Source organism: Mustelus asterias, chromosome 23 (assembly GCF_964213995.1).
Source record: "Mustelus asterias chromosome 23, sMusAst1.hap1.1, whole genome shotgun sequence".
Lineage (NCBI taxonomy): Eukaryota > Metazoa > Chordata > Chondrichthyes > Carcharhiniformes > Triakidae > Mustelus > Mustelus asterias.
In genome coordinates this window covers 35,747,017-35,774,260 of record NC_135823.1, presented here as the reverse complement: position 1 = coordinate 35,774,260, position 27,244 = coordinate 35,747,017, and the positions used below count along the sequence as shown (strand labels likewise).

The window sequence follows — 27,244 nt, the reverse complement described above, 5'->3', positions numbered from 1 at the left end:
GGACACACTACTCTGTTTGGGAATTAAGCAGAGTTTTAGAAAGATTCAGTGCAACTTCCCAGCTTTTGTACTTGGTCCCTCTATTCGTTAAACCCATGATCCTATATACTCTGCTAAATATTCTCTCAGTATGTCCTACCACCCTCAAAGATTTTTGCAAGCAAAACCCCGAGGTCCCTCTGTCTCTGCACAATCATTAAACTGGTGCCTTTAAGTCTATATTGTCTCCTCCTTTCCCTTCTGGCGAAGTGCATCACCTCGCACTTCTCAGTATTGAATTCCATCTCCTGCTTGGCCCCCATTCTGTTAGCCTGTGTTCTGCTGTAGTCAATTGGTAACATGTTCTTCATTTGCCATGCCTCCATATTTGCACCATGGGCAAATATTGACATTTTACTCTGTATTCCAATATCCAAGTCATTTATGTACATATCAAAAAAAAACAATGTTTCAGGCATTCATCCTTGGGAACATCACTGTGTCCTATCCTCTAATCATTTGTCACTACTTGCCGTTCATCCTTTTGCCAATTATTTTGGTGACAGACTTCTATTCCATGAGCCTCAATTTTGCTAACCAGCCTTTTAGTGGTACTTTGTCAAACATTTTCTTAAAAACCATATCAATATCATCGATCACATTTGCTTCATCAACCTTCTCTATTACTTAATCAAAAAATTAATTCAGAATAGTCAAACAAAATCTGAATGATCTCAACTTATTCAAACCTCACCAAGTGTTCATTTTCCTTGATTAATTCTAAACCATACTAACCACTGATGTTAAATTGATCAACTTGTAGTTACTTGGCATATCCACCTTTTTTCAATAAGAATGTCACATTTTCCACATTCCAATCCACTGCCCCCCCCCTCACCATTCGTAACCTGCAATGTAAGCCATACAGCCGTCAACTTACCCATCTAAGCATAGTCAGCCTTCCTAGTATATCCTGCTCATCAGTTTTGCACCATACATTACCTCCAAACCATCTCTATTCCAACAGATATTTTTGTCAGTATCCTCACCCTTAGTAAGCACTAATACGAAGTACTCATCATACATTCCTGCCTTGCTGTACTCCTGAGCATATATGACCTTTGTCCCTAATAGGCGCTATCTCACCTCTTACTGCTGCCTGCTTACTTTTTACATGCTGGGAGAAAAACTTTGGCTTCCTTTCTTATGTTAATTGCCATTCTATTCTCATATTCCGTCTTGGCCAGTCTTATTTTTGTCTTCACTTCCCCTCTCAACTGATTGTTCTTGGCCTGGTTCTCACTTGAAGAATTCACCTGACGTACATCATGCATCCTCTTTTTTAATTTCATCATATTTTCTGTCTCCCTCGTCATGTGTGATGATCATTTCCCTGTTGTAACTCAGGGGCTGTTCAGGATTGCTGCTGGAGCCTCCAAACTGAAAAAGCTAAAAGCTGCATTGGACTGCTCCACTTCCCAGCTTGAGGAATTCTATTCTGATCAACACGCTGTTGCAGGTAGGTTACTTGTGTAAAGGTCCAAACATTTTGAAGATGACCAGTTCAAGGGTCAGTGAACAGCTCCTCTTGACGCAATCGGTTTGAGACAGTCTACCAGCCAACAAATGTCACAAATACACAAGAGATAGAAACAAGTCCAGTTAAGTAAGTGAAAGGGCTGCAAGGAGCAGAGTTTAAGTGAAGAGGGCCACTGGGGCAAAGGTACCTTTTTGGAGCAGTGGTGTTCTGCTTGGCATGGCCATAGATCTGAAATTGTTTTTGTGAGCTCGTGTTTTGAGTGTGCTTCCAATCTAGAGAGAAGGCATCTCAGAAGGTGAGATTGAATCCCTGTGAGGTGGGCCATTGTTAAAGCTGTCTTGAGTGGAGGGGGTAACTTTTCATAGAATCATAGAAACAATACAGTGCAGAAGGAGACCATATGGCCCATCGAGTCTGCACCAGCAACAATCCCACCCAGGCCCTATCACCGTAACTCCACATATTTACCCTGCTAATCCTGCTAACCTATGTATCCCGGGACACTAAGGGGCAATTTAGCATGGCCAGTGCATCTAACTCGCGCATTTTTGGGCTGTGGAAGGAAACTGGAGCACCTAGAGGAAACCCAAGCAGACGGGGAGAACGTACAAACTCCACACAGACAGTGACCCAAGCCGGGAATCGAACCAAGGTGCCTGGAGCCTGTGAGGCAGCAGTGCTGACGGCCGTGTCACCATGCCGCCCATTTTGGAGAGAATTCCAAGGAGAGATCTTCGAATTCGACGCTGGGAATCCCTAAATGAGATTTCAATGAGATTGTTTGACTTAATGTATGGTGCAAAACTGATGAGCAGGATTTCCTAGAAAGGCTGACAATGCTTTGACGTAAGTTGACGGCTGTATGGCTTACATTGCAGGTTACGAATGATGGTGGTGGGGAGTGGATTGGAATGTGGAAAATGTGACATCCTTATTTTTAAAAAAAGGAGGCTGAGATTGTTTACTGACATCTAGGTGGGATCATGAGAAATCCATGGACTCTGTCTTAGTTGCATCTGTCATTTACTTTGTGGTGTGATGTGTTCAACTATGGTTCTGTTAATTCACCTGTACCTCTTACCTTCAATATTAGAGTGTAAAATATACATTGTAAGGTTTTATTTTTCTGAACTTGAATAGTAAAGTTTGTTTTTGTATGTTCAAGAGCCATGGAATCTTGTGGTTTTATCTAAAAGTAGGTGTCTTGTATCTCAACCTTCATTTACTTTAAATAAACCGTCATTGGTTCCTAAAGACATCTCCCAGTCCATGTCCCGGGGTCTGGCCAAGGGGCATAACTTAACATAACTGTCCATGTGGCATAGGTTGTACTCTAGTGCTGTTCCATAGGGAGTTCCAGAATTTTGACCTCGTAAAATGAAAGGACAGCAATTCGTTTCCAAATTGGGGTGGTGTTTGGAGGTGAAAATACAGATGGTGTTTCCATGAGGCTGCTGTCTCTAGATGGTAAAAGTTATGGGTTTAGAAGGTGATGTCGAAAGGAACCTTGGTGAGTTGTTGCAGTGCATTTGTAATACACTATAGCCCTGTTGTGCCATTGGTGGAGGTCGTGAATGTTTAACGTGATGGATAGGGTGTTAATCAAGTGGGCTGCTTTTTGTTGATGGTATCGAGCTCCTTGAGTGTTGTTGGAGCTGTGCCCTTCCAGTCAAGTGGGAGGATATTCTATCTCAGTCTTCTTGTTTGTGCTTTGTGGATGTTGGAAAGGCTTTGGGGAGTCAGGAGATGAATTACTTGTCTCAGAATATCCAAACTCTGACCTTTTCTTGTAGTCACAGTATTTATGTGACTGATCCAGCTCAGTGACTGATCATTGGCAACACCTCGGAAGGTTAATGGAGAGGACATTTGAAAATTTGCTGTCGTAGATGCTGATGTCTTTGGGATAGTGTGAAGTAGTTAAACCCAACAGCCAAATAAATGGATTTTAACTTTCCACACATCTCTGCAGTATTAGATTCTTTTGGCTGAGGCAGGATGGACACTAATAATTTGGGGAGGAGCAAGAAAATGAGAGTGACTTCTTTAGTCTTTAACCATGCCATTGATTGGGAAGGCAACAGTGTTAGCAGAATAGAACATTTGAGCCACATTTCGGATTAAAAACTGATGGATGGGGCTGATTGAACACTAACAGTATTCACTAAGGCTCCTTCATGAAGAATGGATACTTGGGAGAGAGACTGAAAGGCAGCTGATGCCATTGGAAACATGTCCTGGCATAAGCCAGCAACCTTTGGTAAGGGGGCAGCATTGAAGTAACAATAATTACCCTTTCAACTCGTGTCGTGAGGCACATTTTGTTGTCTTGCATTATTCATTAATGTGTCTGTTGTGCATATAAAAATAAACCATTGCCACATTTAGATTTGCTTGATGAGTGCCTTCTTCCTGATGGCCTTCGTCTCTTTTACCTTAAGGTGCCTTGAAATCATATCTGAGAGAGCTGCCAGAACCTTTAATGACATTCCAACTCTATGATGAATGGGTCCAGGCTGCAAGGTGAGGACTAAGCACATGTTGCACTTGCATTTCATGCAATGCTGTGTTGTGTAAATAGTGTTGATATGTTGAATTTCCCAATGACTACAACTTCAGTTCTATTCCGTTACAGTGTACCAGAATCTGACAAGAAGTTACAAGCCCTCTGGGTAACCTGCAGCAAAATGCCAAAGTCAAACAGTTCCAACTTCAGGTACATGTTCTAAATCTAAAAATAGAGCCTATGATCTGGGGCAGATGTGAACATGGGAGTGGCTATGTTTCTGTGAGCTCTGGCACTACTCCCCTTTTAATCCTTTCATTTATCCTGATGCACAGCCTGTAGGTACCTAGCCTTGGAGTGAGAACTCTATTGTGTCCTTAGAAGACTTGTGGTTAAGTTTTGGGACAAAATGCCAAGAAAAGTCATGAAAATCCTCAATGGAAAGAAACAGTTGGAGGCAGCTGGGATGGAGCCAAGCTCTCTAAATACTGATTTGGTCAGTGAGTAGGCTCTCAACCTGGCGACGTCGAAGGCATTGTTGCTGATGACTACCATATGATTAAGGTTATAGACAAACTCGGCTTTATGGCACAGAATTTCAATGCTCATATTGCTGAACGGCAGAGTACCAATAAGAAGCTTGATGAAGAGGAGGAAAAAATCTGTATTGTTGAGAATGTCGCTTCCTCAGTTGATGCCCACTTTCAATCCTTGGAAAATCAGCTAAATGGCATGTCAGATATTCTGATCGATCTGGAGAGCTGGGGCCAGAGGAGGAGTGTCATGTGACCGGCTTTCCAGGAGGAGCTGAGGGTGATCTCCTCGTTAAATCTTTTGAGAACTGGTTACCATGTTTTCTCAATCTTGACACAGCAGCTGGGTGTATTAACCTTTAAGGGGCACATCGTATCCTGTTTGCAAGGCCTGATCATGGGCCTATAATCAAGGGTTTTCATGGCTTCAGTCGCAGAGGTTTTGATGAAGCTGGAGAGTGTCTGAGAGCTATCTGAGTGCTGTTTGCCCTTCTTTATCCTGCTACCCTGAGGGTGACATGTGATGGATCCTTGAGGCTTTTCGACAATCCTACTGAGGCTTTGGTCTCTCTAACTCAGAGTGGAAATAATTTGGAGTCATAATCTGCAGTTCATTGCTAATCCTGGACTTAACGCCTTGTCATTACACTCCTTTTTTTGATTCTGTGATATTATTTATGTTGACAGAGGAGATCTAATATGAGCACCGAGGCGAAATTCCACCTGTCACCCTTTGAAAACCAGGGCCGTCCATTTATTTATAGTGGAACGTATCCGTCAGTATGTTCCTTTAATTACTACAAGCTTAAGACCCAGTTTTGACCCTTCTATAGCCTCGTTGTGCCAGGGGTGCAAGGTGGCGCGGGGACTACCTGCATTGCTTCTGGTCCTGTGTCAAAATTGACTACTTGTGGTTTAATATGCTTAGAGTTTGAGAGTGTTGGGAGCACGCGGGGTAGATTGTAAGACACTAGACACTGCAATGTTTATCCATTATAACCCTTGCATTTATAATAGTGGTATATGCTATGTGGTATCCTTTGCTGTTGTCATGACTAATATGAGTGGTGCCACTGCAGCAAGGTGGGTGGCTGGTTTGATGCCGAGGTTGCGGGTATGGAGAAATGATTATGCTATGCTGAACCAATCCTGGAGGGTTTGTTGTATTTGTGTAAAAATGGGAAAAATCTTCAATAAAAATTTATTTTAAAATTCGAGCCTATGGAAATGATGTGTCACAATTAAGACTTGAACACTGTTACTAATCAACAATGAAAAAAATGTTCTTGTAAGCATTTTTTAAATTCTATAAACCAGGTTGTTTCCATTGTTTGTATAATTCTGAAATCGGATCTTAACCATGTGCAATTCAGTATTGTGAGATCTTCAGGTCAGGCACAAGTGCCCAATGCGCCTGTGTGGGATACAAAACAGTGTGAAATCTCAATCAGGAGCCCTAACACCAAAGAGTCCAGGACAAGGAAGTGGGAATCCAGGGAGAGTTCCCAGAGAGAGAGAGAGGACCAGGAGGAGGAGACCCAAGTATAGGAACTACTGAGGAGAGGAGGAAAGAAAGAGGGTCCAAGCAGTAACAGTGCAGCTATTGGCAGGCTACAAGTAGCAAAGACTTGATTAAAAACCTTAGAGAGCTGAAAAGGCTGCAGAAAGTTGGTGATTCTGTGCTGCGATGCGTTAGAACGAAGGTGCTGAACCCTTTGGAGCAGCAGTGTTCTGCTCGACACAGTTGATGAGATGGAGTTGTGCCTGAGAGTTGGTGTTGGTGTGCAGATTTAGGAATCCAGGGGCACGTAGTCTCTGGAGACACGATTGAAACCCTGGGAGGGGAACAGTCGTTAGAGTCATAGAGATTTACAACATGGAAACGGGTCCTTTGGCCCAACTTGTCCATGCCGCCCAATTTTTACCACTAAACTAGTCCCAATTGCCCGCATTTGGCCCATACCCCTCTATAGCCATCTTATCCAAGTAACTGTCTAAATGCTTTTTAAAAGCCCAAATTGTACCAGCCTCTACTACTGCCTCTGGCAACTCATTCCAGACATTCACCACCTGAGTGAAAAACTGCCCCTTTGGACCCTTTTGTATCTCGCCCCTCGCACCTTAAACCTATGCCCTCTAGTTTTAGACTCCCCTACCTTTGGGAAAAGATGTTGACTATCTACTTTATCTATGCCCCTCCTTATTTTATAGACCTCTATAAGATCATCCCTAAGCCTATTACGCTCCAGGGAAAAAAGTCCCGGTCTATCCAGCCTCTCCTTATAATTCAAACCATCAAGTCCCAATCTATCCTAGTAAATGTTTTCTGCACTCATTCTAGTTTAATAATGTCCTTTCTATAATAGGGTGACCAGAACTGAACACTGTTCCAAGTGTGGCCTTACCAATGCCTTGTACAACTTCAACAGGATGTCCCAACTGCTGTATTCAATATTCTGACCAATGAAACCAAGCATGCCGAATGCCGCCTTCACCACCCTGTCCACTTGTGACTCCACTTTCAAGGAGCTATGAACCTGTACTCCTCGATCTTTTTGTTCTATAACTCTCGCCAATGCCCTACCTTTAACTGAGTAGGTCCTGCCCCGATTCGATCTATCAAAATGCGTCACCTCACATTTATCTAAATTAAGCTCCATCTGCCATTCATAGGCCCACTGGCCCAATTAATCAAGATCCCATTGCAATCCTAGATAACCTTCAATGTCCACCATGCCACCAATCTTGGTGTCATCTTACTAACTTACTAACCATGCCTCCTTAATTCTCATCCAAATCATTAATATAAATAACAAATAACAGTGGACCCAGTACCAATCCCTGAGGCACGCCACTGGTCACAGGCCTCCAGTTTGAAAAAACAACTCTCTACAACCACCCTCTGTCTTCTGTCGTCAAGCCAATTTTGTATCTAATTGGCTACCTCACGCTGGATCCCATGAGATTTAACCTTGTGCAACAACCTACCATGTGGTAACTTGTCAAAGGCCTTGCTAAAGTCCATGTAGACAATGTAATTGAGGCAGTCCAAGTCAGAGCAGCTTCTAGAGGGAATTCAGGGTTAGATCTAGGAAGGAAAAGATTCGAAATCCCTTGTGAAGGAAACAGAATTTTAATGAGATTGTGTAACTCTCAGTGGATGCTGATATCTGGTTGGGTTGCTGGAAAATTGATGGAATTTGTCTTGGTCGCATAGTGTAGCGGGTTTGACCATAGTTTGGCTGTTAATTCACATGTACCTCGTGTTACTTCTGAATGTTGAGAGTACACAATATATGTTGAAAATTGTTTCACTGGTCTTTGTAAAGTTTATTTATTTGTTCAGAAACCATGAAATCTTGTAGCTTTATTATCTTCGTAAGTATCTGGGACCTCAAACATAAGTAAAATATATTTAGTATTTGTAAACTCGAGCATTCTTACAAAATGGAGATGTTCTCAGAGGTGTAATCTAAATTGTCTTTGTTGAACAGGTATCTTATAAAATTCCTCGCAAAACTTGCACAGAATAGTGACATCAACAAAATGACTCCTAGCAACATTGCAATTGTGTTGGGGCCCAACCTATTGTGGGCTAAAAATGAAGGGTAAGAGTTTACTGCTTTTATTATTGTGTTGCACTGGATAGCCTGTTTTCTTTGGGGCGCTTTTCTTATTAGGGCTTAATGGAAAAAGAGCTTGTTGAATACAGAGGACAGCAGAGACTGAATTGCAGCAGAACTCGAATTTATTAATGTAGCCAAAGTTAATGTATACTTTCTCTGGAATATTGATCCTTAGTTTAAAGCAGGGTATTTGAGGAATAAAATTGCAAGAATCCATATCCCAAAAAAGGATATTACAAAGAAATCCATGGGTGAGATGATCAAACTCTCTCTTTTATTGGATTATTCAATTTTGTACTGGCTTGTATGTAGGTTTCATTTTTAAATTGGTTTTGATGACCGTCGCTTTCTCTCAGTCTAGGCTTGAACTGTACCTCCTTTGGTTGTAATATCTCACTGGTACCACTCTGAATGTATGATGTGTGTTTCTGGTCCTTGGACATCAGTTGCTCTTTTCTATTCCCTCTGTGTAAGCTTAGAGGATATAAAATTGTAGCTGCATCAGAACTTGGCTTGATTCTATCTTCACACAAAGGTTGCTGAAAAGCAATTGGAGTTGAGACAGAGCTTGGTGATCCACATCCAATGAATCAGATCAAAGCTCTACAGTTCTGCCGCACCTAATCGTGGATGGTGGTGGATAATTAAACAATTAATGGGAGGGGGGGAAGGAGACTCCATTAACATCCTCATCCTCAATAATGGATTCAAGCACATAAAAGGTTTACAGCTGAAATATTTGTTTCGATCTTCAGTTAAAGTACCAAATGGATGATGTGTCTCTGCTTCCACCCAAGATCCCCAGAGCCACAGATGGTCTTCAATTTGATTTTGTTGCAGTGAAATAAAGAAAGAAAATGGCTGAGTGCAGCAAAGGATATGAGCCCCGACAACATCCCAGCTGTAAAACAGAAGACTTGTACTCCAGAACTAACCATGCCCCTATCCAGTATCGCTACACTGTGCAATAACATGGAACATTGCCAAATATGTTCAAGTCCACAAAAAGCAGAACAAATTCAATCCAGCCAATTGCTGCTCAATCAGACTACTCTCAAACATTAGTCAAGTGATGGAAGTTATGAACAGCACTTATTCACCAATGACCTCACTGATGCTCCTTTTGGGTTCCGCGAAGACCACACAGCTCCAAATCTCATTACAAGATGGACAAAGAGCTGAATTCCAGAGGTGAGGAGAGAATGATTGTAGATTTACAGAAAGCAGCATTTGTCGGAATATGGTGTCAAGAAACCCGAGTCAAAGTGAAATCAATGGGAATCGGGTAAAGGCTTCACTGGCTGCAATCATAGTGGTGATTATTGGAGGTCAGTTTTCTCAGTCCAGGACATCATTACAGACTTCCTCAAGGTAATATCTTAAGTCCAACTATCTTCAGCTGCTTCATCATTAACCTTCTCTTCAACATGAGGTCAGAAGTGGGAATGTTCCCTGATGATTGCATAGTGTTCAGTTCCATTTGTAACTGTTCAGATACCAAAGCAGTCTGCATCAACTGCAGCAAGACCTGGGCAACATTCAGATGGCAAGTAACATTTGTACAATGCAAGTGCCAGGCAATGATCATCTCCAAATAGACCGAATTTACAGAATCCCCTTGACGTTCATTGGCATTAACATCATTGAATCCCCTATCATCAACATCCCGACGGTTACCATTGACTAGAAACTTAACTGGACCTTTGTTAGGGTACTGGAGCAGAAGCCCCAAAGTATGTTATGAAGCCCAACTAGATTCCCAACAGTTTTTCTATTTTGGCATTAGTGTGAGGATAAGATTTTTCACTCCAAGTGTGATTCTATTGACACATTGGGAAGCTTTTATCAAAACAAACTTTATTGAACAATACTTAATTAGCTTAACATTTACCAATTGAATAGTACTTAAACATGACAAGATACAGTTCTTAACTGCTAATCAATCTCTAGTTCCAATTCAAGCAATATTCCTCTTACAGACTTAAAAGCCCTCTAGATCAGTTAGCAATATCCAGGCTTACGTGTTTATGCTCAACAGTCTTAGAGCCTTTTGAACACCTGTGGAAAGAGAGACACCTGTCTTCTAACAGCTTCCGGAGAGAGAGAGATAAAAAGAAACCTCTTGTTCCTTTCAGGACTAGGCAGTAACTGACTATTTTAAAATAAAAGAGCTGTGTGTTTTCCCCACAAGCTTAGGCCTGCCCATTCTCATAACGCTGCCTCTGTCAATCAACATAATAAAAACCTGACCCTGAAAACCCAGGAGAAAAACCAAAATAAACAACAATGCATTAACTCAGATTAAATCAAACACATCTCTAGCTAAAATCAATCATTAGCCTGCATTCTCAACATGTGAGCTGCCTGGTGCAAACAAATCGGCATTGTGTAAAACAGCTGAATTTTAAACATACCCCTTACAAGAAACATAATAAATATTTCTCAAAAGCACAGTATCATCGCACCCATCACATAAATGGTGTGGTAATAAGAGCAAGTCAATGCTGAGAATTCTGCAAAAGTATTTTGCCTCCTTACTCCACTGAACCTACAAGGCATGAATCAAGATTCAGATAGAATACTCCTCCCTTTTCTGGATGAGTGCAGCTCCAGTGACACTCGAGTTTGACACCAGCCATAGAATCCCTGTAGTTCAGACGGGGGCCCTCGGGCCCATCAAGTCTGCACTGACTCTCTGAAAGAGCATCTTGCCCAAGCCCCCCAATTCCCATAACCCCACGCATTTACCATGGCTAATCCACCTAACACACTTTGGACACCAAGGGACAATTTAACATGGCTAATCCACCTGACTTGTACATCTTTGGGACTGTGGAAGGAAGCTGGAGCACCCGGGGGGAACCCACACGGACACGGGGAGAACATGCAAACTCCAGACAGACAGTCACCTAAGGCTGGAATTAAACCTGGATCCCTGGCACTGTGAGGTAGCAGTGCTAACCACTATCTGAGACAAAACAGCCCACTTAATTAGCAACCCATCTACAACCTTAAGCATACATGCGCTCCATCACCGGCAGCAGTGTGCATCATCTACAACAGGTGTCTCCAAACAACGGTCCGTGGGCCACATCGGGCCCGCAGTGGGCTAACATCTGGCTTGCAGCCAGTGGGGCGGGACAGGATTCCCGCTGCCAAAAACACTCCCGCGTCCGGAGCCCCACCGCTGACTCAGGATCCAGACGCGGGGATGGAAGCCACAGGCCAGACATTTCTGCCACTACGCGCGGTGTCTGATGGACCCATGGGAATCCCCGCCCTCTTTACTGGCCTATTGTCCAATCAGAGCTGCCGTCCTGTGACGGACAGTTCATTAAACGAATCAGCAATTGAGACATCTGTTATCCAATTGCCGCTCTGCATTGACTGAGTGACAGCTGCTTTATCCAATCAGTAAGCTCCATCTGTCTGAAATGAGCGAGAACAATGACAATGATGGTGGCAACTCAAGACCAATTCAGTTATGGAAGGAAAAAAGAAAAGTGGACAGTGAGTGCTGCCTGTTTAATGAAGAATGGGGTGTAAAGTACTTCTTTTGTACAAGCAGGTGATAAAGCCTCGTGTGTCATATGCAACAAAACTGTTGCAGTTTTGAAGGAGTACAATGTACGTCGGCACTATGAGACCAAACATGAACCAAGTTATTCCCAATTCACAGGAACACCGCGTTCGGAAAAATTGGAATCAATGCAACGCAGATTACTTTCCCAACAAGCTATTTTTTACGCAGAACATAACTGAAAATGAAGCTTTAACCAGGGCCAGTTACAAACTAGCTTATGTGTTGGCTAAAAGAGGAAAGCCATTCACCGATGGAGATCTCATCAAAGAGTGTATAATGGAAGCAGTGGAAGAGTTATGCCCAGAAAAAGCAAATCTGTTCAAAATCATCAGTCTTGCGCCAAATACTGTAGCTCGTAGAATTGAGGATATAGGAAGCAATATATTTCATCAAATTGCAGACACAGCAAGAAATTTTCAGTTGTATTCTCTCGCACTTGATGAATAGACTGATGTGTGTGACACATCACAACTCCTAGTATTCATCCGTGGCGTCGACAGTGAATTTAATGTGACACAAGAATTAGCATCAGTGCATAGCATGCACAGCACAGTAACTAGAGAAGACATCTTCAAAGAATTGCAAAAGACTGTTAGAATATAACCTGGAGTGGAATAAACTGCAATGCGTGACAATTGATGGAGGAAAGAACATGTTTGGGGTGAAGAAATGTTTGGTTGGACAAATCACAAAAGCTTGAGGTTGGTGGATTCTCAAAGCCCATGTTTCTGCATTGCATTATCCATCAACAAGCATTGTGCGGAAAATATGTGGATATGTCTTCCGTTCTGAAACCTGTTGTTTCAACAGTGAATTTCATTCGATCTCACGGGCTTAATCTTCGCCAGTTCATTTATAAAACTAATTTTTTTTTTCTTTGGCCCCCGAAAATGTGTAAAATATGCGATGTGGCCCTCGTACTGAAAAGTTTGGAGACCCCTGATCTACAAGATGCACTGTGGTAATTTGCCGTACCTCTTTCAACAGAATCTTCCAAATCTACAACCTCTACCAGCTAGAAGAACAAGGTCAGAAGGTGGATGGGAACGCTGCAATTTGGAATGTCCCCTCCAAATAGCCCACCATCCTGACTTGGAATTATTATCTTTCGTATTTGTTTGATATGTGGGTGTCGCTGGCTTGGCCAGCATTTATTGCCCATCCCTAGTTGCCCTTGAGAAGGTGGTGGTGACCTGCCTTCTTGAACCACTACTGTTCTTGAGGTGTAGAAACACCCACAGTTCTGTGAGAGAGGGATTTCCAGGATCTTGACCCAGCAAGAGTGAAGGAAAAATGATATTTTTCCAACTCAGGATGGTGAGTGAGTTGGAGGGAAACCTCCAGGTGGTGGTCTTTCCAGGTTTCTGCTGCCCTTGTCCTTCTGCTGCCCTTGGAAGGTGTTGCCTAAGGAGCCATGTGAATTCCTGCAGTGCATCTTGTAGATGTTACATACTGCTTCCACTATTCATCAATGGTGGAGAGGTTGAATGTTTCTAGAAGGGGTACCAAGCAAGCTAAGAGTATTCCATCACACCCTGACTTGTACCCCATAGATGGTGGATAGGCATTGGGGAGTCAGGAGGTCAGTTACTTGCCACAGAATTCCTAGCCTCTGACCTGCTCTTGTATATGGCTAGTCCAGTTCAGTTTCTGGTAACCCCCAGGATGTTTTGTGGGGGGGGGCAAGCCTGTCCACATCTTGCTGTATTTGGACACGGACTGCTTCAATATGTGAGGGTCCTGAATAGCGCTGAACATTGCACAGTCATGAGCAAGCCTCCCCACTTCTGACTTTACGATGAAAGGAAGGTCATTGATGAAGCAGCTGAAGATAGTTGGACCCAGGACACTGAGGAACTCCTGCAGTGATGATGTGGGACTGAGGTGATTGACCTTCAACACCACAACTATTTTCCTTTATGCCAGGTATGACTCCAACCAGCAGAAGTTTTTCCCCACTGATTCCCATTAACTCCAGTTTTGTTAAGGCATCTTGATGCCATACTCAGTCAAATGTTGCCTTGATATCAAGGACAGTTACTCTCACTTCACCTCTGGAATTCAGCTCTTTTGTCCATGTTTGAGCCAAATCTGTAATGCGATCAGGAGCTAAGTTATCCTGACAGAATCCAAACTGAACGTCCGTGAGCAGGTAATTGCTAAGCTTGATAGTACTGTTGATGACCCCTTCCATTACCGTACTAATGATCGAGAGTAGATTGATGGGTAATTGATTGGATTGGATTTGTCTTGTTTCTTGTGTGCAGGACAAAGCTGGGCAATTTTCCACATTGCCAGGTAGGTGCCTGTGCTGTAGCTGTACTGAAACAACTTGACTAGGGGTGCAACAAGTTCTGGAGCACAACTCCTATTATTGCCAGAATATTGTCAGGGATCATAGCTTGTGCAGTATCCAATGCCTTGAGTAATTTTTTGATATCATGTGGAGTGAATCGAAGTGGCTGAAGACTGACATGCAGTGCTGAAGTCCTCAGGACAAAGCTGAGATAAATCATTTACTCGGCATTTCTGGCTGAAGATTGATGCGCATGCTTCAGCGTTGTCTTTTGCCCAGATGTACTGGGCTCCATCACTGAAGATGGGGATATTTGTGGAGCATCCTACTCCAGTTAGCTGTTTAATTGTCCATCACCATTCATGACTGGACGTGTCAGGACTGCAGAGCTTAGATCTGATCTGTTGATTGTGAAATTGCTTAGCTTTATTACTTACTGCTTATGCTGTTTGGCATGCAAGTAATCCTATGTTGTAGCTTCACCAGGTTGACACCTCATATCAGGCCATGAGGTTACAGATTGTGGTCGAGTACAATTTTGCTGCTGCTGAAGCCCACAGCGCCTCATGGATGCCCAGTATGAGTTGTTCAATCTGTTCAAAGTCTATCCCATTTAGCACAGTGTAGTGCCACACAGGACGATGGAGGGTATCCTCAATGTGAAGATAGGACTTTATCTCCATAAGGACTATTCAGTGGTATCAGTGTTCTTCCTCTGTCACTTGGTCAAAGTTCTGGAACTCCCTCCCATAAGACCATAAGATATAGGACCAGAATTAGGCCATTCAGCCCATAAAGGCCTGCTCCACCATTCGATCATGGCTGATGTTTCTCAAACCCATTCTCCTGACTTTTCCTCGTAACCTTTGATCCCCTTACCAATCAAGAACCAGTCTATCATGGTCTTAAATACACTCAATGACCTAGCCTCTACAGCCTTTTGTGGCAATGAATTCCATAGAAATTCCTCCTCATCATCTCAGTTCCAAAGGGTCATCCCCCTACTCTGAGGTTGTGCCCTCGGATTGTAGTCTCCCCTACTAATGGAAATATCTTTCCCACGTTCACTGCATCCAGGCCTTTCAATATTCCCTAAGTTTTAATGAGATCTCCCCTTCAACCCGCCAAACGCCATTGAGTACAAGTCCAGAATCCTCAAATGCTCCTCATGTCAAGCTTTTCATTGCTGGGATCATTCTCGTGAACCTCCTCTAGACCCCCTCCAAGGCCAGCACATCCTCCCCTAGATATGGGGCCCAAAACTGTCCACAACATTCCAAATGTGATCTGACCAGAGTCCTATAAAGTCTCAGTAGTACATCCCTGCTTTGTATTGTAGTCCTCTCACTAACATTACTAGAAATTAGATATAGATTTTCAGTGGGTTTAATTTAGTGTTTCTGGGTAAGAACCAGTAAAATTCTAGTTGGATTCATGTTATAAACGAAGGTGTTTGTACGTATGGGGCTTTTTGGTTTCAGTTCAAATTGTGTCTTCATTGTGTTGAGAGAGTTAACGATGTGAAAAGTAAACAGGAGCTTGGAGAAAGAATGAGATGTTTCATAACCTGAGCCACTTTAGCAAAGACAGACCCTGCGATTGTGTTTTAATTGAACTCATAGCATTTGGAGCTTGGAAGCTAGAGAGTGAACAGCTCTCAGTTCTGCTAGTAACAGGAAAATCATATCAATGGAGAAATGGGCAAGAAGTAGTTCAGAAATTAATGGACAGTTAGTTCTAGAAACTAGGGAAAGAAGAGAGGTTCTCGGGAAGATTGAAAAGGAAAACAGGAACTTTGGTTTGAGCAGGTTACTGTACACTGAAGTTAAAGACAGAACTGGAAAGGGCAGACTGGCTAATACCTGCACCACATGGACTGTAGCAGTTCAAAAAGGCAGCTCACCACCAGCAGCTCAGGGGGAAGTAGGGGTATGCAGTAAATGCTGGCCAAATCCCTTGAAGGAATTAAAAATAAAACTCTTCCTCTCCTGGGGTGTCTAAGGTCAATTGCACGATTCCTCTGAACTACCCCAAATGAGATCAGCTAATGTAGCACAAATCAGAGACCTGACTTGTGGCCTTTATTATGGCCACCTGCTTACCTATTTTCTTTTCTTAACCACCTGATCTGTTTCTTCAATTTGTTTTTACTTCTGCGTAGTGCAGTCTGACCAGTCTGACCAGCCCCATTAACCTGCTGCAACTTGTAATCTTTACACATTTGCTATCAAGTGAGTGATGTTTCTCCCCTAAAATAATATGTTTTAGAAATGTGAGAAAGTAGCAGGGAGACTGAACACGAAGACCACTCTAGCTCATGTAAGCAGGGTGATGGGAACACACATTCATGCACATGCATACATAGCTTCTGAGCATTTGATTTATTCGTCTGTTGGTTATGTATTGGCAAGCTCAGTATTGTCAGATTAGCTGCTGCAATAGAATTCATGATCCAGCTCATCAACTATGGTGATATTTGAATGGCAAACTACATGAACATTTCAGGATTTCTGGAGGTCAAACACAAATCCCATTTTGTGTACACTTATTTGTGTCCTCAGAGGAATAATGTGTGTCTGAAAATTGCAACACAGATATTGAGCAAATGATAATTTTGGGATCTCCAGTATGAACAAATTTTATATCTTTGAACATTTATAAACATGCACCAATTTTTATTCTTCGAAGCACGCTTGCAGACATGGCCGCAGCTACCTCTGTCCATGTAGTTACGATCATTGAGCCAATAATCCAGCATGCAGATTGGTTCTTCCCAGATGGTAAGTACTAACTGGTATTGTCTTTTTGTGTTGGTTTGTTTGGCAATATAGTGACAAGCAATGTTAATTGTACCATTCAACAACAACAGAAAATGCTGGAAAATCTCAGCAGATCTGACAGCATCTGTGGAGTGAGAACAGAGCTAACATTCTGAATCTGGATGAACCTTCGTCAGAACTCTGCCCTTTGTTAGAGCTGAAGAAGCTTTCAGACGTGAAACTTTGGCTCTATTCTCTCCATTAACATTGTCGGACCTGCTGAGATCTTCCAGCATTTTCTGTTTTTGTTTGGTTCCAGCATCCGAAGTATTTTGCTTTTATCTTAATAGTACCATTTCTTTTCACCAATTTGTTCGCTTGTGAATTGCTGCTGCAGTTTCTTTTAAACTGATTTAACGACTGCTGTGTGGCACTTGGAGGTTTTTACTCCTTTTTTTCCTTTTGTTTCAATAGATTTGGATTTCAATGTGTCAGGCATGTTTACACCAATGACTCCTGCCAATCACCTTAATAATTTATCCAGTATTGGAGGTGATTATGATAGTAGCACACTGGAGAGAAAGAGGCCTGTAAGTGTGGGAGTAGTTGAAGATTTACTGAAAAAAGAAAGGTATGTTTGCTAGTACGAAGGAAACAGCTTAAATTTATGTATGAATTTATTTATGCTTATAGATAGTATATGGGCCATACTGTAGGACAGGTCCTAATCAAGCAATAAGGGAATTTGTGACAAAGGCACTGCAATAACTGTAGAGAGCTTTAATCTACATATAGATTGGGCAAATCAAGTTGTCAAAGTAGATTGGGAGATTTCATGGAATGCATTCAGAGCAGTTTCCTAAAACAATGCACCATAAAACCAACCAGGGCAGAGGTTATTTTAAATATTGTATTGTGTAATGAGGCAGGGTTAATTAGTAATCACATTTCTGGGGACCCTCTGGGGAAGGATAGTCGTAATATGACAGAATTTCATTTTGAGTTTGAAAGTGATGTACATAAGACTGAAACTAGAATATTAAACTTAATTGAGATAATCATATAGAGATGAGGGGACAAGTTGGCTAAGGTAAATTAAGAAATTATATTAAAAGGTATAATCGGAAAGCAATGGCAAACATTTTAGCATTTCACAATTCTCAATATACTTTTCATTGATAAATATAAATTGTTTGGGGAAAAATGATCCATTCCTGGCCAGCAAAATAGATTAAAGACTGTATTTGACTAAAAGAAGAGACTTTTACTACTGCAAAGAAGAGTTGTAACCGAAGTTTGGGAGAGTTTTAGAGATCATAGAAGATTGATCAAAAATTGACAAAAGGGGAAAATAGAATGTGAGAGAAAACTCACGAGTAATGTTAAAATAGATTGTAAGGGCTTCAAGAAGAATGCAAAAAAAGAGTGGGGAATGTAAGCATTGGTCCCTTAGAGGCAAAGACAGGAACAACTGTCATAGGTAATGAGAAAATCAACAGCTATTTAGTGTCCATCTTCACAGCAGAAGACACAAAAAACAAATAGTGGGGAAGCAAGTGTCTAATGAGAGATGGGAAATAAGGGAGAAAGTAATTAATTTCTATGGCACATTTTCTTTGCTAACAATAGAAGTCTGCTGAAACAGGCTTGCATTCTGAATGAGGTGGCTGCAGAAATCATTTTGGTTTTCGCTTAGTTTTCTGAAAGGAAAATGGTGTTTGCGCAATAGCAGGGTGGATTTAAGGGAACCAGTGGATGTAGTATATTTGGGTTTTTGAAAGGCATTCCATAAGGGGTGTCTCAAAGGTTTGGTGCAATAGAAAATGGGCTCATGATAAATTGAGTGAGTGGGCAAGTGGAATATAATGTGGGGAAAGATGGGGTCATGGAGTTCCAAAATTTTGACCCAACAGCAGCGAAGGAATGGCGAAATATTTACAAATCAGGATGGTGAGTGACTTTGATGGGAACTTCCAGGTGATGGTGTTCCCAGATTTCTGCTGCCCTTGTCCATCTAGATGGTAATGGCCTGGGTTTGGAAGGAGCAGTCGAAGGAACCTTGGTGAGTTACTGCAATACACCTTGTGGATGGTACACACTGCTGCCATAGTACATCAGTGGTGGATAGAGTTTAATGTTAAGTTTATTTATTAGTGTCACCAGTAGGCTTACATTAACACTGCAATGAAGTAACTGTGAAAATCCCCTGCCTGTTTGGGCACACTGAGGGAGAATTTTAGCGTGGCCAATGTATCTAACCAGCACGTCTTTCAGACTGTGGGAGGAAACTGGAGCACCCGGAGGAAACCCACACAGACACCGGGGGAGAACGTGCAGACTCCGCACAGACAGTGACCCAAGCCGGGAATCGAACCCGGGTCCCTGGCGCTGTGCTAGCCACTGTGCTACCCCCATGATGTTTTTGGAAGGGGGGGGACCAATCGAGCGGGCTGCTTCTCCCCGGATTCCTATCCTTTGACCTGCTCTTGTAGCCATTGTATTTATAAAGTTAGACCAGTTCAGTTTCTGGTCAATGTTAACCTCCAGGAAATTGGTGGTGATCCCACTCAAGTGCATCTTGGCAAGGTAGATGCTGAGAGGCTATTTCCCCTGGCTGGAGATTTTAGAACTAGTGGACATAGTCTCAGGATAAGCGGTTGACCATTTAGGACTGAGATGGGAAATTTTTTAATTCAGAGAGTTGTGAATCTTTAGAATTCCATACCTCAGACAAATGTGGATGCTTAGTTGTTGAGTATATTGATGCTGAGATCAAAAGATTTTTGAACTTCAAGAGAATCAAGCGATATAGGGATGTGTGAATTGAATGTGAAAGTGGTGTTGAAGTTGGAGATCAGCCGTGATCTTTTTTGATAGCCACGCAGGATGGATGGGCTATATGGGCTATTTCTGTTATTAATTCTTACATTCCTGTGTAATATCATATCGCACCTTGGAATGTCCCAATATGGTTTGCAATTCTTTTATTTGAAGTGCGCATCACTGCTCTAATGCAGCAGCCAATTTGTGAACAATAAGTTCCTACAATCAACAAATAACCACATAATCTGCCTTTGACGGTGGCAGTATAGGATACTGGGAGGACTGCCTTTTTTGAATAGTGCAAAGGGAACGCTTTGTTAATTTCCGCAGGAGATAAGGGTCCTAGTTTGATTCGATTTATGATTTAGTCTAATTCTTAGTGTGAAAGACTGCACCTCTGATGGAACACTGAAGTGCTAACCTGAATTTTATGCCTGTATCTTTGCAGAAGTTTGACCCACAACCTTCTATGCTGAGGATAATACCAATTAAACTAAGCTAACATAAAACAGGCAACTAGATTTAGACTACATTTATTCAAGAAATCTGTAGAGATTGCACTGACGGTGCAGGGAAGCTTTTGCTCATTTTGTACTTTGCAGTTTTATACCCTCACTATGTTTAATTGCCTTTCCCAAAAAATGCACCACTTCACTCAAGTCTGGAACAGCTTTTCAATTTGCAGAAAAGCCAAAAATTTTACTGGAGAATTTTTCACTTAATTCTCCATTGTATCTATTTGCCTCATTTATTTTCATAGACAAAGTTACAAAATAATTCCCATTAAACATTGGGAAAGGATTATGATGCTTACGTACATTTTGGTTATTTTAAAGAATTTTTAAAGCAATAGAATTGAAATTCTTGGTTCACGTAAAGTTGATTCAATGTGTGATGAACGCATGGGCTTGCTCCAGCCTGCCATCACAAATCCTCTGCCAAATAAGTGGCTTTCAGTATCATAGCCTTTGAGTTGGTACAGAGGCTGATACTGCTGCTGAGTACTGATCTGAACAAGGTGTTCTTTGCAAGGTTCAGAAAGATTGTGTGAAGACTTTAACCACGATTCCTGTGCCTTGCTTGTACAAGGTAGTCAGGAGGAAGCTATTAAATGCACACTGCAGTCCTGCAACTCCATCAGGTGTAACTTGGGAATTGTTTCAAGTGAGTGAGCTATACTCTGCTCTGAACGTCACTGATGTGTTGACACTGTGCCTGAAGTTTAAGTTTATTTAATAGTGTCACAAGTAGGCTTACATTAACACTGCAATGAAGTTTCTGCGAAAATCCCCAAGTCGCCACACTCCGGCACCTGTTCAGGGACACTGAGGGAGAATTTAGCATGGCCAACGCACCTAACCAGCACGTCTTTCGGACTGATATCATGTTTCTAGTGAGGGATATGTTTAAAATTCGGCTGTTTACACTATGCCAAATATGCTGAGAATGCAGGTTAATGATTGATTTTAGCGAGGTATGTGTTTGTTTTAATGCATTTTATTTATTTTGTTTTTCTTCCCTGGGGTTTCAGAGTAGGGTTTTGATTAGGTTGATTGACAGAGTTTACAGGGAAAAGCACGTGGTTCCTCCTTCGTCCTGAAAGAAGTAAGAGGTATCTTTCTCTCTGGAGGCTGCTGTTTGGAATCTGCTGGGAGAGTTCGGGCCCCCCCTCTCTTGCGCCCCGTCCCCCCCTCTCTCTCTCTCTCTCGCACCCGAACCCGCCTCCCCCCCGTGCCCCCCTCTCTCTCTCTCACTCTCTCTCTCTCTCGCACCCGAACCCTTCCCCCGTCCCCCCCTCTCTTTCTCTCTCTCGCGCCCAAACCCTCCCCCCCGTCCCCCCCCTCTCTCTCTCTCGCGCCTGAACCCCCCTCTCTCTCTCTCGCGCCCGAACCCCGTCTCTCTCTCTCTCTCTCTCACGCGCCCGAACCCCCCTCTCGCGCACGCGCCGTCCCCCTCTCTCTCTCTCGCGCGCCCCCCCCTCTCTCTCTCGAGCACCCCCCTCCCCCCCCTGTCTGTCTGTCTCTCTCTCTCTCTCGCGCGCACCCCCCCGTGTCTCTCTTTTGCGTGCGCCCCCCCGTCTCACTCTCTCTCTCTCTCTCGCGCGCGCTCACTCTCTCATGCGCGCCCCCTCTCTCTCATATGCGCGCCCCCCCTCTCTCTCGCGCGCCCGCCTCTGTCTGTCTGTCTCTCTCGTGCGTGCCCCCCCTCTCTCTCTCTCTCTCTCGCGCGCCCCCCCTCTCTCTCCCTCTCTCGCGCGCCCTCCCCCTCCCTCTCTCTCGCGCGCCCTCCCTCTCTCTCTCACTATCTCGTGCATGCGCCCCCACTCTTTTTCTCTCTCTAGCGCGCGCCCCCTGTCTCTCACTCTCTCTCGCGCGTGCGCGCACACCCCCCCTCTCTCTCTGCGCCCGCCCCCCTCTCTCTCTCTCTCTCTTGCACGCGCGCCCCCCCTCCCTCTCTCGCGCGCGCGCCCCTCCTCTCTCTCTCTCTCGCGCGCGCCCCCCCCCCCTTCTTGCGCGCGCCTCCCCCCTCTCTCTCTCTCTCTTGCACGCGCGCCCCCCTCTCTCTCTCTCTCGCGCGCGCGCCCCCCCCTCTCTCTCTCTCTCGCGCATGCCCCCTCTCTATCTCTCTCTCGCGCATGCCCCCTCTCTATCTCTCTCTCGCGCGTGCGCCCCCTCTCTCTCGCACGCGCCCCCTCTCTCTCTCTCTCTCTCTCTCACGCGCGCGCCCCCCCTCTCTCTCTCTCGTGCACTTGTGCTCCCTCTCTCTCTCTCTCGCGTGCCCCCTCACCCACCCCCCCAGAACTCTCCAGAGAGTTCTGGAGGCTCAAGAACTAGCAGCTGAAGTACAAGCACATAAGCCTCCGTGTTGCTAACTGATTTTGAACAGAAGTTTAAGTCTGTAAGAGGAATATTACTTGAGTTCAAACTAATAGTTTAGCAGTTAAAAATTGTATTTTGTATGTTTATGTATTTCAATTGGTAAATGTTTAGCTAATTCATTCGTTATAGTTAAACTGTATTGCTACATAAAGTTTGTTTTGATAAAAGCTTTCCAGTGTGTCATTAGAATCACACCTAGAGTGAAGCATCTTATCCTCGCGCTTATGCCAAAACAGAAAAACTGTTGGGGTCTGGTCAGCCTTCATGACATCCTTGGGGTTTCTGATTCGTACCTTAACACTGATAAATGTTTCACTAATTTGTTTTGATACAGGTGGTCAATAACTGTTCTCTTTATGTGCCCCTCTCCTGCCCCCGCCCCCCCCCCCAAAAAAAATGTTCCCTTCTTGCAGCATAAGGAAGGTATCAAGGTATTATAATTTGAGCTCTCCCCATGTTTTGCAGGGTGTCTCTCTTCTATGTGGCTAATGGTAAAAGCAATGTGTTGATGCATGCCTGGGCATACAGACAGCAGATTTAAAAGGCCAAGCATCTTCTGTTTGAGCAACTGAGTCCATGGCATAGGTGTCCAAATGTTCAGCTCCGACTTGAAATTGATGTGCAGACAACTTGGAGACACAAATCTTTTAATGTTTAACAAAGAGGAGTTGGATTTTTGCCTTGGTGGCTCATCCTTGTTGGAAAGCAGCTCAAATGGGAAGCCTGTCAATGTTGCTTATTTAAACCCCAGTAATGTTCCACATCTGCTTGTGCCTGTGCTTTTTTGAAATTGTCATGTTCAAGTCAAATCATCCAGTCTGTGGGCTGTATGGATTAACTTGCATCCTTAGATCATGACTAAAAGCTTTCCCACATCCAAGTCCAAGCTTTGTTGTGCTGTGCATTCTTCCCTTGTCTGGCACTTCATTGTACCTGTCTTTGAAATACTTTGTTAGCTGTGATATGCATGGTCTGTGTTCACTCTCTCTTCTCTCTGTAGCCTGGGTGTAAAAGTTATTGAGACTCAGTTGAATCCTCGCAGAGCTGGTACTCTGATCAGGAAGCACACATGTCCAACTGTCCAGCCGCCTCCCCCTCCTATCGAGGCTGTACCTAACAATGAGCAGCAGCCATCGGGGTTGGGCCCTGACTCTAACCCAGCAGCTGCTGCTCTTCCTACTGCTACTAATGTGACTGAGCCTCAGCCTCAAGAAACTGATGAATACAGGTAAGAAAATGCCACTTGGAGACATTGTACTAGAAGAAAAGCAATTAAGGGAAATCTGGGAATTTTCGTCACTCGTCAAATCTGAAGGACAATCCCCATTGAAGAATCGACCGTATAGATAAGATTTGAGGATGTGTCCTCACCTGTCCTCTCCCCTCCCACAGCAATCCTAAACTGAATGTAGCAAGCAGAACAGGCTTGGTGTTGAATTTCCTTCTTCTTCTGTTCCTATGTACATTGTCGCTCTTGACTGTCATCCATGTCCTGCATTGAAGATAATGAGCAAAAGTAGCTTCATCTGATTGGTACAGGACATGATGGACTAAAACCTAATAATGTTTCAAAAAAGAATATTTAGGAATAATAAGAGGCTATCTGATCCATGAAAGTTTCTCCTTCCGAAATCCCAAGAATCTGGTTGAGTTTTGAATGACCCTAGTCCTTTTGTCTTCTCCACCTAAGATTATTTCCAATATTCATTGTTATATGAGTAAAGAGATTTTGGGATTAATTTTGGATTGCTATGGGATTAGTTTGTGATTGTTCCAGCATTGAGCCGCCTTGTATTTTGTAAACTTCTATGATTCTCGGTCATGGAGATGTTGAAAATTTGAACTGGTTTAAATTGGTTTGAATAATCTAAATAGAGAAAAAGTATTTCCATTTTTCCATGAGTTTGTCTTCAAAGTGCATCATCAAATAAATTTGGAGGAGAGTTTAGAATATTTGCACAGAGATGTTCTGCCAGAAACAGTGTTGGAAACAGCATTCATAATACCCTTTCGGAGAAATGAATGCAAATTTGAAAAATGAAAATATTAAGAGTATGAGGAAATGTCAGGGCAGTGGAACAAAATGGATAGCTCTTTCAGTAAACTAATGCAGGCATGAAGCAAAATCCTATTACTCTGAAATTTACTCTTTACCTATTTTTGGAATCTACTCTCTACAACTACTCTTCTCCCCCCCCCCTTTTACTTAGAAGTACTAATCTGGGTTTATTTCATCAGTTACATTGAATGTTATAGACTTTGATAATGTGTCCTGAACTTCTGCATTTGTAAACTTTGTTCTGATCATAGCAACAGGACAAAGCCAACTTGACTCTAAAATCCTGCTCTGCCATTTTTATTAGCCATTTGCAGCTTTGTCTTTTTTATCCTAATTCCTTGCCTTTTCTCTACATACTAAATACTGTTATTTGAATATCCGCTGCTTTCGGGAGCCATCTTAAATTAATTGCATAAATGTGTGCCAGTTCCTACTTGTTCTCTCATTTTTTTATGGAGATCATTGTAATTCTTTACATTGGCAGTTGTGCTTTGAACCTTACATTTATTGATGTTTCTCCTTTATCAACTAGAGGTGGATGTCTCTTATTATACCTTTATGCCAAATGTCCTAAAACTCATTGTAATACGATATCTTGTTGGTTGTTCATTTAAAGCCCAAATCTCTTTTGTAAAGTGATTGGTGAACTATTGCTAGACCTGACATACAAAGAACAGTACAGCACAAGAAACAGGCCCTTCGGCCCTCCAAGCCTGTGCCGCTCATTGGTCCAACTGGACCATTCGTTTGTATCCCTTCATTCCCAGGCTGCTCATGTGACTATCCAGGTAAGTCTTAAACGATGCCAGCGTGTCTGTCTCCACCAACCTACTTGGCAGCGCATTACACCACTCTGTGTAAAAAAACGTCCCTCTGATATCTGAGTTATACCTCGCCCCTCTCACCTTGAGCCCGTGACCCCTCGTGATCATCACCTCCGACCTGGGAAAAAGCTTTCCACTGTTCACCCTATCTATACCCTTCATAATTTTGTACACCTCTATTAGGTCTCCCCTCATTCTCCGTCTTTCCAGGGAGAACAAGCCCAGTTTACCCAATCTCTCCTCATAGCTAAGACCCTCCATACCAGGCAACATCCTGGTAAACCTTCTCTGCACTCTCTCTCAAGCCTCCACGTCCTTCTGGTAGTGCGGCGACCAGAACTGGACGCAGTACTCCAAATGTGGCCTAACCAGCGTTCTATACAACTGCAACATCAGACTCCAGCTTCTATACTTTATACCCCATCCTATAAAGGCAAGCATACCATATGCCTTCTTCACCACCTTCTCCACCTGTGCTGCCACCTTCAAGGATTTGTGGACTTGCACACCTAGGTCCCTCTGTGTTTCTATACTCTTGATGGCTCTGCCATTTATTGTATAACTCCACCCTACATTAGTTCTACCAAAATGCATCACTTCGCATTTATCTGGATTAAATTACAATTGCAAATTCCATCTACATCTGGCTGTTATATTATGTTTTCCACATTGCCATGTAGATTCCAGTGTTCATGTAGATGCCAGTGTTCTGTTTTGTCCTAAGCTTAGGTGAGGGTGCAGCTAATTCTGGAGCACAAGTTTTTAGTACTATTGCTGGAATATTGTCAGAGCCCATGGCCTTTGCAGTATCCGATGCCTTCAGCCTTTTTTTATACCATGTGGAATGAATTGACTGAAGACTGACAGCTATGATGCATGGGACCTCAGGAGGAGGCTGAGTTTCATCCACTCGACCCTGCTGGCTAAAGATTGTTGCAAATGCTTCGGCCTGGTCTTTTGCATTTATGTGCTGACCTCTCCCATCATTGAGGATTTGAATATTTGTGGAGCACCCTCCTCCAGTTAGTTGTTTGTCCATCATAATTCACATCTAGATGTGGCAAGACTGCAGAGCTTAGACCTGATCTGATGGTGCTTAACTCTGTTTACTGCATTCTCCTTGCACTGTTTGGAGAACTTTACAGGATCGACAGGGCTAAATTTGACCTCGTCATTTATATAGTCATTTATGGTGCCTAGATGGTTGCTTGGTGGTCTGTCCAGGTTCATTCCCTTTTGTAGACTTTGTCGTGGTTTGATATAGTTGAGTGGCATTTCAGAAGGCAGTTAAGAGTAAACCACATTGCTGAGAGTCTGGAGTTACATGTAGGTAAGAATGGCAGATTTTCTTTTTTAGCCAGATGGGGCAATTTTTAATTCCAGATTTATTAACTGAAATTAAGTTCCACCAGCTGCCATGATGGGATTCGAGCATTAGCCAAGGCCCCTGGAGGTGACATTGCCACCACCTCCTCTAATATCACACTTGATTAGTCACAAATAGCTCATTTTTAAAGAGATAATTTTATGATTGATTCTAATAGAAACCATTTAGAATTGTCCCCGCACTGCAATTAGATTTTCAAATTCTTATGTTTATGTGTGTCAGTGCATGCACTCCTGTAGAAACAGTCAAATAGTTCATGTTTAACATTAACTGCTCAGCAACTCGCCATCACATTCTTTGGTTTCTATTAATGTTGGTATTTTCAGATTGCAATATTTGATATGCTGCATGTGATCTTTTGACATTTATGTATGGTTGGGAATGGATCCAAACACATTAAATTGATGCAAACACCTATCCTAACCTAACAATCCTAGGAAAAAGTCAGAT

At 43.0% G+C, this 27,244-nt stretch overlaps 1 protein-coding gene across 12 annotated transcripts in view; it reads left to right on the top strand.

Annotated features, from left to right (window-relative positions):
- arhgap17a (Rho GTPase activating protein 17a) overlaps positions 1 to 27,244 on the top strand; it is a 166,459-nt gene that overhangs the window by 119,512 nt on the left and 19,703 nt on the right. For 4 of the 12 annotated variants that reach the window (XM_078240277.1, XM_078240281.1, XM_078240279.1 and 1 more), the window contains exons 11-17: positions 1,387 to 1,498; positions 3,961 to 4,042; positions 4,155 to 4,235; positions 8,053 to 8,166; positions 16,752 to 16,843; positions 17,297 to 17,453; positions 23,525 to 23,752. In XM_078240277.1, coding sequence (XP_078096403.1) covers positions 1,387 to 1,498; positions 3,961 to 4,042; positions 4,155 to 4,235; positions 8,053 to 8,166; positions 16,752 to 16,843; positions 17,297 to 17,453; positions 23,525 to 23,752 — 866 coding nt within the window. The remainder of the gene's footprint in view (positions 1 to 1,386; positions 1,499 to 3,960; positions 4,043 to 4,154; positions 4,236 to 8,052; positions 8,167 to 16,751; positions 16,844 to 17,296; positions 17,454 to 23,524; positions 23,753 to 27,244) is intronic. The other 8 variants (XM_078240282.1, XM_078240286.1, XM_078240284.1 and 5 more) reach the window with 3 other exon arrangements.